This window comes from Mercenaria mercenaria, chromosome 3, assembly GCF_021730395.1.
Source record: "Mercenaria mercenaria strain notata chromosome 3, MADL_Memer_1, whole genome shotgun sequence".
Lineage (NCBI taxonomy): Eukaryota > Metazoa > Mollusca > Bivalvia > Venerida > Veneridae > Mercenaria > Mercenaria mercenaria.
Window position 1 is genome coordinate 28,740,205 of NC_069363.1, and position 16,459 is coordinate 28,756,663.

At 34.2% G+C, this 16,459-nt stretch overlaps 1 protein-coding gene across 3 annotated transcripts in view; it reads left to right on the forward strand.

Annotated features, from left to right (window-relative positions):
• The first annotated feature begins 1,131 nt into the window (after nucleotides 1-1,131).
• Nucleotides 1,132-16,459, forward strand: part of LOC123525200 (sodium-coupled neutral amino acid transporter 9-like) — a 77,271-nt gene continuing 61,943 nt past the window's right edge. Inside the window, exons 1-4 of one of the 3 annotated variants that reach the window (XM_045304055.2) lie at nucleotides 1,132-1,296; nucleotides 6,318-6,498; nucleotides 6,851-6,936; nucleotides 7,496-7,559. In XM_045304055.2, the coding sequence (XP_045159990.2) occupies nucleotides 1,220-1,296; nucleotides 6,318-6,498; nucleotides 6,851-6,936; nucleotides 7,496-7,559 (408 nt within the window). In that variant the 5' untranslated portion in view covers nucleotides 1,132-1,219. Of the gene's footprint in view, nucleotides 1,297-3,647; nucleotides 6,090-6,317; nucleotides 6,499-6,850; nucleotides 6,937-7,495; nucleotides 7,560-16,459 lie in introns of those variants that run through there. The other 2 variants (XM_045304053.2, XM_045304054.2) reach the window with 2 other exon arrangements.

The window sequence follows — 16,459 nt, forward strand, 5'->3', positions numbered from 1 at the left end:
GCTGCTTAGCCTGTGCTATGTCTTATAAAAAACGATTGCGTATAAATGTCACTTACCTCGCAGTTTCCATCAGATTTGGCCCCGATTTTATCAGTGTTGCGCATCGTTTTAGGTCACGTGTTCCCCCACACTGATTACCAAACATTTTAAAATATTTGCCTGTGTACAAGCTAGAGCAAAACCGTCAGGCTTAGTATACTGGGTATACCAATTACCGTGAGTCTTATACATGTATTCAGTGGACTCTATTTATAACAAAATGATTTAATGAAAGGATAAATTTTATTCTGTTTGAACATAATTTATATTTTAGCTTATGACTTTTGGCAAAAAAAAATCGTCTAAACACCAGGTAAAAGATCCACTATTGTCATTCAAAGAACAGAGGTGGGGAATTTTAGCATTTTCTGGCATATACCGTGAATTTCAACATTCAATCTAAAGAAGTTGTTAAATTGATCTAAGACAAAGAAAGCATTTCTATATTACAATGGGCCAAACTAAATATGAAACAGATATGGCAGAAATAAGTAACTTCAATGAAAATTTGCAGAGAAAATTTGCAAAGATTATATATAACGACCAGTCAGACTTACTTAGCTAAATTCCATAAGACACTCCAATTTTCAAAAATAGTTTTGCTAAAAATCTAAGCACATTGAGCATGAATAATGAGAGAAAAAATGTAAAGCAAGTTTCATGTTAAGTGTCAAAACAGTACATTCGCGGTAATATGTATATTCCGGTAATTGGTATATAGTATACTGTCAAAACTGAAAATATCAAAATGAAAATTTATGCAGAAAGAAGAAAGAATTCGTATGAACAGGTTTTTCCGTTAGATAGGCAGAGCCTTATTTCATATTATGTATAAACGCGTGGAAGAGCCTAACTCGACGTCATTGTGTATTTTCATACTGACGCACGGACGGAAATTAGTGACGTCACGCTCTATGTATAGAACCCGACGTAAGATACCAAATACCCAAATGATTCCCGCTATATTACTACTCAGATGTAGTTAACTTCAGCATTATTTTTATGCGCATGTTAGTCAAAGAATTAAAATTACAAGTTAAAGCGCCAGAAAAAATGTCTGCCGAGTCCGTTATTTGCGACCCGGAAATGTTCACCCCGGAAGTAGTGTTCTGCCTACTCGACCTTTCACCGAAATTGTCAGGGAAAAACGCACAATGAAAATTTGACAAAAACGGCAAATATGAGCCTAAGTGTGAACAGTGTGGAGGATGACCAGAGCCCTCTTTTGTCGTCTTTCAATCCAGATGAAAGTTCAAGGTATGACTTTAATTTTAGACGAATTAATGCACTGTTTGCAGAGAAGCGTTATAGTAGTCGGCTGTTGAATATTCGGATGAAACGAATGTATTTTGGTATTTGTAATTATGATGCGTTGTCATTTAGAGCAGTTACTTTGCCATGAAATGTTTAATTTTTCTTAGCACATGATTACATTTTGAATTTCAAGATCAACATTTTTACAGTTTTGTGGGATAATGATGGCAGGGCTGTTAGGATGGGAAATCGTAACCAGGATCGAGTTTGGAATCCTATGTCTGACTTGTCCGACTCAGGACTTTTTGCCGGCAGACAAAAGTATTTTTTATTCCGTTTGTGGGCGGAAAAGCATAAATTTTTAGGTATGATTTGAGCAAAGGGAAGAATAATTTAGTAACGCTATTGCTTCAAGTTTATGGAGGTTATAACTTAATTATAAAATAATTTGAATTGTACCAAATCCATGTTTTACCTACCGAGAGCCTCTAGATTGCTGCAGTGCATGTGCACCTAAATTTAGTATTTTTTCCTGTGTTCTGATTGGCCCTTGGTCTCGGTCTCCATTGATTTTGCACATGGTAACTTGACAAATAGAAACCAGAAATGTAAACACTGTAATATTATGGTTGCTTTTTACTACCTGTAGATCATTGCGGGAAATAAATGATTACTGAAGTTTCATGCAGGTTTTAATGTTGAAAGTCTGGACCAGTGAATTTTGACTGTACACCAGGATTTTTAATTGGGATTTCCACACATCTGATAAAAACTAAAAATCATACCAAAATTCATAATTTTGACATGTTTGAAATATTGCTGAATGATACCAATTTCACCTGGGTGAAGGTTACATTTTTACATGGACTTTAACTCAGGCGTCCTTATAATATAGTCCTAAATATTAGACCTGACATATAATTCATATCACCTTATACATTCATTTCCATTGATATTTTACATTTTTAAATTATTTTATTTTCCATGTTATGTCAGGTCATCGAAAAAAGCTATGATAGTAAAAATGTAAAATGTCAGATAATTGAATGTTAGACATGTATAAATTGACAAAACAGCAGTTTGCTAGACCCCAACAAAAATAGCTGTATAAAGAACAGTTGAAATTCGGAAATAAACAAGGTAGATATTTTACCTGAAATTTTCCAAATTTTTTAACTGTTAGATCCTTTTCATTTAATATTTTAAAGATTCATGAATGGGAAAAGTTAGTTCAAGCATTTATTACTAGAGAAGGATATTTCTGTATCTCAAAATCGGTTTTCAGACTGACTGCTGTATTTATTAAAAAGAAAATTCAGTTGCCATTTTGAGAATACATAAAGTATTGCAATGTGTGGACAAGATTGTTTCTAATTATGGTGTACGAAACTGCCTAAAAGTTGTAAGACAAATCTCAGATGCAGAGTGGACAAGATTTACCAGTGATTCAAAATTCCTTTGAAAGATTGTGCAAATCTAATAAAAGTTTGATGTCTTATATAATTACTTCAATCGATGAAATTTGCTCTGCTTATCTGATGGAAAATGCTCTTTTCATTTCTTTTGGTGGACATTGGCATTTTTCTTGATAACTACTGAAAATGCTAATGTAAGAATTCCTATGTGTATATTTTTAAACCATGTGTACAAACTTTAAATCTTCTTCAGAATAATTGTTTCATCCCAGTATATGCAAATATCTTTCGAGACAATCTTGAAACATGAAGCCCTTGTATTTTCACATCTTCCGCAATTATACTCTGTCGAGGCAATCACTGCTCATGCTCCTAAATACAGCACAGTCTTGACAAACTTGTTACTTTTTTATTGTAAATGAAAATACTTTGACATCTTTTTCCTGGTTCGCGGACAACTTGGGCTATATGATTGTCAGGTTAAAACTTCCAAGCTGGACATAGAAATTCATAATTAAATGTTTCACCTGTCATACACTGACCATTTTTGATAATTTTACATTGTCGTAAATAACTGACAAAGTCACAGGTCGCAAAAGATCTTATATTATTTGTTTCCAGTTTAATACTGTATATTAAACCTTCCTTTGAGCAGTATTTTAACTTGTAAAGAGAGACAAATGTAATCCCAATGAAGACTATTCAGAATGTTAATACACAGTAAGAATAATTCATACAAAAAATATATGACCAAATATTCGGAATTATTGGTGAGTTATATCATAATAATATTGTGTTGTGCATTCATGAGTTCCTCTGCCTGTATATTTTCTACCTCTGGCAGCTGTAATCTTTAAACAATTCCACGGATTCCATTGAAATGTATGAGCAAAAATAGCATTTTACATCTAGAAAAGTATTTTAACAGTCTGAAGTAAGTAAATTTTGTAAGCTTGTCAATGCAGCAATCATCAGTCATCTAATATATTTTTCACACCTTGTGATGCAAACACACTGGCGGATGTAATTATCGGCCAGTGATAGAAATTCGGGGGTTAACTGAAAGTGATAGACGTTCGGGGGTTAATTGAAAGTGCTGCTTTGTCACTTGAATGCAGTTTGGGTAATGTTCTGCAGCTGATCGGAACTTATAAAAAAAATATATTCTGATCAGTGGGCCAATAAAAAAATTCGGATCGCGGTGTTTTTTGCGGGTCGGTCAGAAGACAGGAAACAAACTTAATTTTAATTTTGGCCTGAACTCCAGTGTATCACAGGTTTTGGTTGAGTGTCTGAGTTATTTGCTCAGAACCATGTTATATTCATATTTTGATGGAATACGGAAATATATTATTATGAAAATGGAAAGGAGGAATTAATACATTTAATTTATTAGAACTATCGGAATTAATTAAAACTAATCAACTAAGAACACTGAGACAGGAGCAGTCTGCAACAACACATAATGTTTTCATGAGCTTATCCATATTGATTCATTGAGTATTACAAGTTGTTATAATTGATAGTGATTGCTATTGCCTTGTAAATTCTTTGTTTCGATATTGCATAAAGTTATCAGCTGTCTTTCGCAGAACTCAACTGAATTCAGGAAAAGTGTATAGTCAAGAAAAAAAAAAAGAAAAATGGGAGAGTAAGTAAAGTTATTGATGAGCTGTGAAAAGGGATGTATAGAGCAATGGGTACAAATACAAACCTGGTGAAGCTGTACATCCTTTTAACATAATGTTATATCATGTGCTTATCATTGTTGTGTTCATAATTAGTAGACCATGTTATGGTGCAAGCTCATACTTTATTCACACTATTAATATGTACTGAGTTAATGACAACTCTCTAGTACACTTGAACAATTTTGGAAGGAAACTTGTTAATATCAAGTTGAAGAGAAAATTCTAGATGGAATGAAAATTTCAAATTTGAAGTCATTCTTAGCTATTTCAGTATTTGTACTGCTTTGATGCAAAAGGGATGAAGGAAAAGAGAGTCATATAAACAGTATTGTGCAACTGTTAACATAATAGTATAATTTAATTTATCACTGCTTGATCTTTCTATTAAAAACTATGAAAACATGTTGTTTTTAACTCGACTTCTCAAAGAAAAAGTAGAGGTATTGCACTTGCCCCGGCATTGCTGTCGCCGATGGTTAAAGTTTTTGATAAAGTCAAATATCTCTGTTACTGTCTAACTATCTCCCATTATGTCAAACTCCTCACGGGAACGTAGACATTTGGCGCTAACCACACAGAATATTAAAAGACTGAACTGTTAAAAGATAGTTAAAAGCACGGAAAAATAGCTTGGTTAAAAGTAAAAGTTTAAAAGCAACTATCAGGCAGTTTAAGGTGAGACCATGATCCTTACAGCAAATGGCTGCATTGAACTGCTCAGGGGTTGGGAGGTGGACATCAGCAGGAGGGAGATAATTCCAGTGATACACTGTTCTGGGGAAGAAAGAATACTTTAAGTAATCTGTAGTTGCCGTGAATATCTTGTAACTGAGGGAATGGAAGTGATGTGTTGGGCGGGTGAAGGGAACTAAGAAGCCTTCATTGGGGATGGCATATAATTCATGGTGGACTTTGTACATAAGGGAAAGTCTACTACCAGTATGTCTGAGATCAAGGTGACGAAGTTTGAGGGATTGTAACATGTCTGTGACACTGGAGGTTTGACGGTAGTCAGCCTTAATCCAGCGAACTGCCTGTTTCTGGACAGCCTCTATCTGGTCAATGAGGGTTTGGGTATAGGGTGACCACACTTCAAAGCCATATTCCAGCTCAAAGCTATTGATTTGAAACTTAAAATAGCTATTTAATATCAAAGTCTACACCAGGAGAAACAATCCCCATAACTCTGATTTAAATTTTGACAAAGTTATGTCCCTTTTTAACTTAGAATTTTTTGGTTAAAGTTTTATAAAGTTTTTACTGGCAAAGCTCTAATTCAGAGTTATGCACTGAGAAAAGTTGAACGTGCTGTCTTACGGACAGCTCTGTTTCAGATACATTTCTGAAACTCTGAAGAAAATTGTTACAAATGTATTATTTCTCTATATCTTCTCTTGTCCATTTTAGTTCTAATAGTTGTGTGACTTTGAATTTTAAGGCACTTCAACAAACAAAATATAATAAGGCTTATTAGCACTTTCTAAAACATGATTATATTTCAACTTATTCAAATTTAATGCTACATGATAGTTCTGTCAATAAAAACAGACAATATGAAAATTATGACAGATTATTATAAATATTACATTATGTGTGTCTTTGGTCAGGCACCTATCATCGGACTTAGACATCACTGAATAGCAGAATCATTATAATTTGGTATTCAGGACTTCTCCTTTCCTTCAGCTAAGTATGTTTTTTGCAATATGTCAAATTTATCTGAAACATAGTCAAGTTGCATACAGTTAGAATGAAATTTATTTGTCCTTGGCAGAATTTTGAAATAATGAGTTTCGACTTTAACATTGCATTACAGAACACAGTCTTATCACTGTAATGTACCTGAACCAAAATTTACCTACCCAGTGCCTCAAATAAAAACTTAAGAAATCAGATTGATATATTTGACTGTTTGCAGAGGACCATCACCAAGACCATTATTAGAGAGACGTGTGTCGGATGGACGACTGAGACAGCCTGTGAATTACCAGTCACTTAGTGGAAGCAGCAGTTATGGTAGCCATGACAACGAAACATCAGCAGTCATCAGTAGATACAAGTATTATACTAAACTGGCACCTCATAGTGAAAGTAATTTTGTAAGTTTGGCTCTACATTACATTTGTTATGAATATGAAGTTTAAGATATACCCAGTGTATAATAAGATCTTTTCATACTTTACCATGTTGTTTTTTGACTTAAAAATGTAACATTGTCTATCGGAACTTTCTGACTGTTTTAAAAATTTATACAGACTGAAAGTGTATAAAAATAGTCAGGTAAATGAAGCAAATTGCAAGTATTTGACAGTTCTTGACATCTAATGTTAATGCTATGCCAAATCATGTTGTACCTTGAATTTTCACATGTCATTAATTTAATATTGCATACATCAGTTAAATGAAGACAAATGCAACAGTTTCTGTTTGACTGTCTTGTTTTCATTTCAGACTATGCCAGATCATGTTGTTCCAGGTGTTTTCATCATAACAGAGATAACACAGATACAGGGGTCACAGTCAAGCCTCGTTACTATGTATGTAAATTTTACTTGTTGTTTTATACCACAAAATGTAGATCTGTGAACACAGGTAGTGCTCATCTCAAATGTACAAACTGAACAGTACACGCATTCTACCAAGGTGGCATAATGCTGTTTAATCTTATTCTCTAAAACACTCAAGAGATTATATTTAGAAAGTATGTACATTTTATAAACCTAGGTCTTTTAAATCTCTAAAATGTATGGCAGACTGCTTTTCAAAAACCCCTCCCTCTAATTCTGTAGTTTAATAGCCAAATTCAAAGCAGAGGAATACCTGTTACTTGTTTCTTTATATGTATCTGTATTTTGACAAATTATATTGTCCCAGAAGTTCAGTACTTCTTTAGAAATTAAGCTGCCAGTAGAAATAGCTTCTGTGGATTAGATGTTTTGATCACCTATGTTTAAATTATGTTGGCGAGACACAGATAAACTGACTTTATGTATGGAAATACTGTTGAAAGACCTATCATGCAAAGACATTTTACATTCCTAGTCTTCACATAGAATTTTAGGTTTGAATTCACAGAAAGTAAATATTTTGTTTCAGATTTTCACTGTGGAACACCATGATGGGAACTTCTTTACTTAGCATGCCATGGGCCATAAATCAGGTATGGAACTTAAACACTTCACCAATGGTTCTGCAAAGAAATCAGAAGTATAATTATAACTTTGGTTATAGATACATGAAGTTCTTACTTCAAGACATTTCAAGAAGTGTCATGCGGTTTAAGCTACCTGAGCAGGGAGTTCTCATGATGAGCTTTTAGAAATAATGGATGTCCATCATCTTTCTATCCATTATCCACAATTAAACATGTAAGAACACCAAACCAGTTTTATTCAAACTTCATAGGAATGTTCCTTGAGTGGTTCTCTTGAAGATATCTTCAGATCTAGGTCATTTGTGGTACTTCTTGTGTTCATGGCAACTGAAAGGAAATTTTGGCGTGCCACTGATTTACTGTGCACAGTTGCAAGTGTGTGTTTGTGGAGCATTGCTGCACTGATATAAATAGTTGTTGGTCACCTTCTTAAGTTCTTAATCGATCGAAGATAAACTGGATTTTTAAGGCAAATCTTTCAGTTTTCTTTGTTTTTTTTATGAATAAGTACTCAAATTGAATCATCTCGACGTTTTCAAAGTGGGAAAGTGGGGGCAGCAGCCCCATTTTATGAAAATATAATGCATGTCAAGGGCGTAGGAAGGAGTTGGACGTCAAGAACACAACAAAGGGGATGGGTACAGACAGCCCCCACTCATTGTACCCCCCCCCACCCCCCAACAAAAAAGTTGTAAGTGGGGGTATACTGGTTTCAGGTTGTCTGTCTGTCTGTCTGTCCGTCTGTCTGTCCATAGACACAGTCTTCTGCTTACCATTTCTCCTCATCCCCTTGACACAATTTAATGAAACTTCACACAAGTGATCAGTAACAACAGTAGTTGTGCATGGGGCGTGTTAGGTTCTTTCAGAAAAAAAAAATTGCAGAGTTACGGGACTTTGTTTTTTTGTTACTCTACTACATGTATATACATAGACACAATCTTGTGCGCACCATCTCTCCTCATCCCCTTGACAAAATTTAATGAAACAAGTGATCAATAACAACAGTAGTTGTGCATGGGGCATGTTAGGTTCTTTCAACAACAAAAATTGCAGAGTTATGGGACTTTGTTTCTTGTTAACATACTATGTACATACAGTCTGCATATGCAATCTTGTGCGCGCCTAATCTTCCGAACCCTTGCACACAACTTAATGAGACTTCACACAAGTGATCAGTACCAACTCTAGTTGTGCATGGTGCATGTTATGTCCTTTTAGATAAATATTCTGCATAGTTATGGGACTTTGTTTTTTGTTACTATACTGTATACATACAGTCTATATACATACAGTCTACATAATTATGCAATCTTGTGTGTGTCAAATTGCAATGTACTGTGTCAGTGCATGCGAGGGGTACATTCATCACCTTTAGTGATAGCTCTAGTTATTTAATGTTTAGCTTGACTATTCAAAGAACAGATAAAGCTATTGGACTCACCCATGCGTTGGTTAAGTTTTTGTATGTAAGCTGGTAACTCAATACCCACCTATGGGAATGGATGTAGTAAGCTGGTATCTCAATACCCACCTATGGAAATGGATGGTAACTTCACACACTTGTTTACTGTGATGATCTGACATGCATTGTACAGGTTCCAGAACTATTTTTTCTACAAAATTATGCCCTCTTTTTGACTCTTGACGGTTTTTGTTTTAATATGTAAGGAAAATGGAGCTCTCTGGTGTACTTTGTGCAAATATTTTACCTTAAATATAAGTCTATGAGCAACAGTTATCAAAAACAAAAAACTGATTTAGACTACAGATGCAATCTGACTAAAGTACATCTCCTATTACGCTACGCATAGGATCTGACAACGAGCTATTGATGGCCTCGTTCTGACAACCCTTCCGCTAGCCAATCAAAAGCTACCTTACAGCATTCTGTAAGCTTTATAAAGCCTTGAGTTTCGATATCAACAAGTTTTATGTCGAAAGATTTCAGATAGCCGGTTAGCTCAGTCGGTAGGGCACTTGCGCTGTAAACGAGAGGTCCCAGGTTCGAGCCCTGGATTAATTAAAACTTTTTCTTACTCTTTGACATTCGAACAAGTTGTCTGATTGGTTCAAACAAAAATAGATTTGCGAAAATAAAAATAGCAATATTGGAAATCCAAAATATACAGAAGACGAATGTGAATGTGTCGTTTTCAGATCTTCGTTTAGAAGATCAAGTACTTCAGTCAGATTGACTACAGATGTTGCAATTTTTCATTGTTCCATACTTGATGTGGTGATTTTTCTTTGTTTTTGTATTTGATATGTATAATTTCCGTGCTCCATGAGTTCCAAGATTTCTGTGCTTTGTCAATCCCCAAATGTACATGTTTTTAAAATATGTTTTGCTTTGCATTTTCTGTTTAGTTGCTTTTAATAATTTATGCATTACTCTTAACAGTGAATTTTCAAGAAATATATATAGTTATGCAATACCCATATGAATTTGATGGTTGGACTTTACATTTATCTTGTCATAGTGGATCTGAGGGTGAATTTTGATACATCAGTTGTATAACTTGCAAAGTTAATATAGTAAATAAAGTATGATCATTTTATTATTAATCCCCCGCCACAAGTGGTGGGGGGTTATAGGAATGGTCTCTGTCCATCCTTCCGTCCGTCCTTCTGTCATTCCGTCCTTCCGTCCGTCCGTCTGTAACACTATCGTGTCTGCTCCATATCTCCTAAACCCCTTGAAGGATTTTTATGAAACTTGGGTCAAATGATCACCTCATCAAGACGATGTGCAGAACCCATGAGTCAGCCTTGTCAGCTCAAGGTCAAGGTCACAACTCAAGGTCAAAGGTTTGAGCATTCCATTTTATGTCCGCTCTATATCTCCTAAACCCTGTGAAGGAATTTTATAAAACTTGGGTCAAATGATCACCTCATCAAGACGATGTGCAGAACCCATGAATCAGCCATGCCGGCTCAAGGTCAAGGTCAAAACTCAAGGTCAAAGGTTTTAGCCTTTCATTTCGTGTCCGCTCTATATCTCCTAAACACCTTGAAGGAATTTTATAAAACTTTGGTCAAATGATCACCTCATCAAAATGATTTGCAGAACTTATGAGTCAGCCATGCCGGCTCAAGGTCAAGGTCACAACTTCGGGTGAAAGGTTTGAGCCTTCCATTTTGTGTCCACTCTGTATCTTCTAAACCCCTGGAAGGATTTTCATCAAACTTGGGTCAAATGATCACCGCATCAAGAACTCATGAGTCAGCCATGTCAACTCAAGGTCAAGGTCACAACTCAAGGTCAAAGGTTTGAGCTCTGTATCTTCTCAATCCCTTGAAGGATTTTCATGAATCTTGGGTCAAATGATCACCTCATCAAGACATTGTGCAGAATTCATGAGTCAGCCATGTCAGTTCAAGGTCAAGTCACAGCTAAAGGTCAAAGGTTTACACTTTCACTATCCATAGCATTGGCGGGGGATTTAGCTGTCTTTCAGACTGCCTTGTTTGTTAAGCATTTTAAATTTTTCATTATTTTTTTCTTTATAAACTTAATAGTACAGAATAAAACAAAAACTGCAAGGCATACATCTGTTTGTTTTCTCGTCTGTTAATAGTGATGTGTTCTGTTTGTGTCTTACACACCCTGGCGTCGGCATCACACCTTGGTTAAAGTTTTGCTAGCAAGTATCTATAGCTATTATTTAAAGGCATATAGCTTTGAATAGGGTTTTTATTGAGCCCGCTTGCGGAAGTGAAGACATAGTCGTCCAAATGGCTGTTCGGTGTATGTGTGTGCTTGTGTCCGTCCGTCCGGACCATAACTTTGACATGCATCGAGCAATCTTGTTTATATTTGGCATGAATGTTAACCTCAGTGAGAGGGAGTGTCATGCACAAACCCCAAGTTCCTATATAAAAGGTCAAGGTCACAACAGAGGTCAAATGTCAAATTCAATAATGACTTTGTCCAGAGCATTTCTTCTTCATGCATGGAAGGATTTTGATGTAACTTGGCACAATTGTTCACCATCATGAGACGGAGTGTCCTGCGCTAGAACCAGGTCCCTAGGTCTAAGGTCAAGGTCACAGAGGTCAAAGGTCAGATACAAGAATGACTTTGTCCGGAGCTTTCTTTTTCATGCATAGAGGGATATTGATGTAACTTGGCACAATTGTTCACCATCATGAGACGGAGTGTCATGCACAAGAACCTAGAATTACTTCCCTTTGTTGTAACTATAAATAGCTTATATTGTAACTTTTTTATTACTGGTCATAGGGAAAAATCAAAACCACTTTTCTGTAGTACAACATGCATGTTACATCCAATTTTGAGGAGTATTTTGACCTATCTCTACTGGTAAGGATTTTTGTGTGGACTTAGAATTTCTTTTTTAATATTTACTTCCCTCTGTTACTATAAATTACCTATATTGTAACTTTTTGCAATCCTTCTTTTTATTTGGCATAAATGTTTGCCTCATTGAGACAGAGTGTTGTTTGCAACGCCAAGTTCATTTGACAGCTGGTGGGCTTGACATGTAGCTCGTGGGCATCTAGTTTTCTATGTCAATAACGAACCTCACATGATCAAGTCCTATAACTTACCTGCATTTTGGCTAAATTATGCCCCCTTTTAGACTTAAAAAATCCTGGTTAAAGTTTTGCATGCAAGTTGCTATCTCCAAAACTAACACAGATATTGATTTGAAACTTCACATGTGTCTTAGGGGTTATAAAGCTAGATGATAGCATTAAGTCCCATAAATTTGACATTTATTTTGGCCAAATTATGTCCTCTTTTGGACTGGTTAAGGTTTTGCTTTCAAGTTACTATCACAAAAACTAATGCAAATATTGAATTGAAACTTCATATGTTTCTTTTAGTTGATGAAACTAGGACATTGTATCAAGTCCGATAACTCTGACATGTATTTTGCAAAATTATGTCCCCTTTGAAGTTACTATCTCCAAAGCTAATGCAGATACTGGATTGAAACTCTATAGATATTCTAACATTGAGGGTAATATTTCTGCTTCTGTGACAACAACTCGATTAGTCAAGCTTTAGCTGCCTTTTAGCATACCTGTAATATGTACATTGCCACACTTTCACATAGTCAAAAGAGAGAGTGAAAGATGTTAAATAATAACTGATTATATTGAACAAAGTCAGGTTTTAATTAACATAATCTTCAAGTTTACCTGTTCACCACCTTTGTGATTTAGAACTGAGACATTGTTTCTTTGATATTGTAAGCTGAAATGTTGCATTTGTCTTTCAAAGTCTGAGCCACAAATCCATGACCCAACTTACTGCAACTGGCCCAAATATCAGGGCTGCAAGTGTGACCCCCATCTCCTACACTACTGTGCTCAGAACAAATTTTACTTACATTACCTTGACATATTTATTAAATTGGTTATTTTTATTTGATATATGTTTGTTTGTCGAAAAAGTTGTCAACAAAAGCGCTTGAAGTGTGACATTTTGTTTGTGCTTCTTTAACCCTTACCATGCTAAATTTCTATAATGGACTGGTCCATCTTCCAATATGGACAGTATCATTTATCATTTGAAGGGGTGTTTACTAAAAATTTACTGACTGAATAGCGAACAGTGCAGACCATGATCAGACTGCACGGATGTGCAGGCTGATCTTGGTCTACACTGGTCGCAAAGGCAGAATCACTTGCCGCCAGCAGGCTAAGGGTTAAAACTGAAGGCACGGGATGCACTAACATTTATATAAAAAAGCTTTTGGAAAGCTTTCTATCATCCCTTGACATTCTCACTTGACTTTACTCAAATGAATTGGAAAGTAGAAAGCCTTTTTGCATGAACAGAAAATATTAAAGACATAAATAAGACATAGCAAAAAACTTTCTGTCTTTACGTTGCCTTATTTTATATCATTATAGCTCACATGAGCACTGATTTAGTTGATAAAATTTCTCGATTATTGAGATACTAAGCTTTTTCCAAATTTTATATTACATGCACTATGTCATATATTATTCAACATTAATGATATGATCAGTTTAAGAATGTTAATTTATTGAAGAGTTAATATGCAACTGTAGTTATTTCAGTGTATTGCCATAAAGTTGCAGTTTTGCAGGGAAATAAGTACAAAATATGACTGATTGTGTCATTGAAATCTATGGTTGGGTGATTTAAGGATGTAGTATATTTTGTCAGCAGGGTAGATTCAAATTAAAACTGTAGCAATTTATTGTATTTCATATAATTTAATGTTTTATCTGCTACTATCTCAGGTTCATTTATCTCTTATGATTCAAGTACAGGTTTTATCCAGGTTTGAAGTACATGGCCCCTCCAAAGGTATTTTATATTGAAAGAAGAAGGAAAATATATGGGTATTTAACACTTTAAGTGTATTTTGGTTTCACTGTTATCTGGGGGTCACACATTAAACCGGAATCCACCTAAAAACCGGAATACACCGGAATACACTTTCTATAACCGGAATACACCTGTATTTTTTTAATTAAATGTATTTTTGAAGGTTTTTTGATATAATTCAATCATATATATCATAAATAATCAACATACCAAAGGAAAATACATTATGTTCACACAAAACGATTTTATAAGAGATTGAAATTCGGCGACCGCGTGGGAAATTACCATAACCGAAATACACCCGTATTTCTTCAACAAATGCTATTTTTGAAGTGGTTTATGACTGAATTCAAAAATATATATCATAAATAATTAATTTTCAAAATGAAATTAAAATACTTTTGCGCATTACGTTTTGTACATGATTGAAAATCGGCGAAGGCACTGGAAATTTGCGTATTCGTAAATGAATTTCCATGCCCTAAAATTCTCTAATGTACACCCGTATTTCTTAAATAAATCGTATTTTAGGGTTTATGATAGAAATCAATCACAAATTATCTAAAATAAATAATTAATTTACAAAAATATACATGTACAAAGATGCATTTAAATCCGCAACGACATCGTATTGCTTTATTTAAAACCACATTTCTATTTACGTTCACGAGGTCACGTACACTAACAGAAATCTGTTTGCCAAAAATCGTTTTAATCCATTTATTTAGATTGCTGTCGCTTTTTCATTATTTAAGATTTTATTATTCTGTTCTTTGTATTTTCTGGTCAAAAGTCTGAATTTTATGGCCATAGTATGTATCATTTATTTACTTTTAGAAAGAAATAAGTAATTAAGATCGCGCTGTTTGAGGTTTTACAAATAATTATGTGAAAATTCGATGGTTTTTATAGAATTTTCCCTACATTACTGTCGATATCTTATTAAAATCGTTATAGAATTCAAACTGTATTACTTCTTAAGCGGTGTTGAAAACTTGAAGCGATAATATTAAAAAATGAATACACTACACACGTTTTTTTTTTTTTTTTTTTTTTTTTTTTTTGTACGTGTTGATTAACAAAAGTAACGTTGAGCGATGTCAATTAGATAATTATTACGATAGGTCGCACGTGCTCGTGGAATGGAAAATTACCGGCATGATGTTTTGTATCTTTACGATTCCCGGGTAAATTCCAGTCAATCCAAATAATAAGTTTGTTGACGTTTTTCACGATGTAATTTCTGAATTTTGGTAAAGTTACGACGTAAAAACACTTTTCCTAAATTTCCAGAGTGGACTGGAATTAATAAAACTGATTTTAACAAAATAAGGAATTCTGTAAATGAAACACTGAAAAAGTATTTAAAGGAAGACTATGTTGATACAGGAAAACGACTACGATACTCGAGACATTATGATCGAGACTTAGTGCATCCTGGAGAGAAGGAAGGAGGAATCAAAATGTTTAAATCTACAATATATCGCTGTTTTAGCAAAACATTAAATTAGTATTGATATGTTAAAGTACATGAAAAATAAAAAAATATACTGAATGTACCTGTTTTTCTTCAATTTTTCAATTTGCAATTATAACGACAAGTATGAAATTAAACAAAAGCTTATCATATTTAACTGCACTTACCTTGTCAGACATTATTTGTCACATGTCGCATATGTGTGCTTACAAATATACTGATTAATTGATATAATCAATAGGTGTGATAATCCAATCAAACTCTATCAGGACTAATCAGAGGCACGTGTTTGTTACGCTGCATATATTCAAAGGATCTTAATTGTGCTTTGGAAATAAGCGCAGTAAACGTTTTTATATTTATATATTAAATATAATATAATTCTTTTGAAAACTGATTTTTCGTAATTTATTTTCTTCTTAAATTATCAAATTAAACATGAAGAAATAATTCAATTAGTTCTAATAATAAACACACGGCTGGTTCTTTCCGATCAGCGCGGTTTATGCACTGACATGTGTTTTGTGTATAATTCATTTAAAAATTGAATATTGATATTTTTTTCTCAATTAATTTTCTTTTTTATTTGTTAAACGAAATGCGAAATATGAAGAAATAATTAAATAATTTCCAATTATAAACATGTGACATGCCCTTTCCAATCATGTTAAAAATAAAATATTAAAACATTGTTATGTCCTTTCCGATCAGCGCGGTTTATGCCACTCGTATTTTGTCTATAATTCATTTAAAAATCAAAAATTGCTATTTTATCATTCATAGTTTATTTTCTTTTTTATTTGTTAAATGAAATATGAAGAAACAATTAAATAAGTTTCAATAATAAGCATGTGACATGCCCTTTCCGATCATGTTAAGCCCTTTCCGATCCGCGCGGTTTATGTTGGGACCCGTATTTTGTTTATGATTCATTTAAAATCGAATATTGATATTTTTTGTCTTAAATTATTTTCTTATTATTTGAAGAAACAATTAAATAAATTTTGATAATCAACATTCCGGTATCTGGTCATAGCGACGTAAGCGTAAAACATTTCCGTAAGATCGTAAAGTTATAATCTCGTATACAGAATT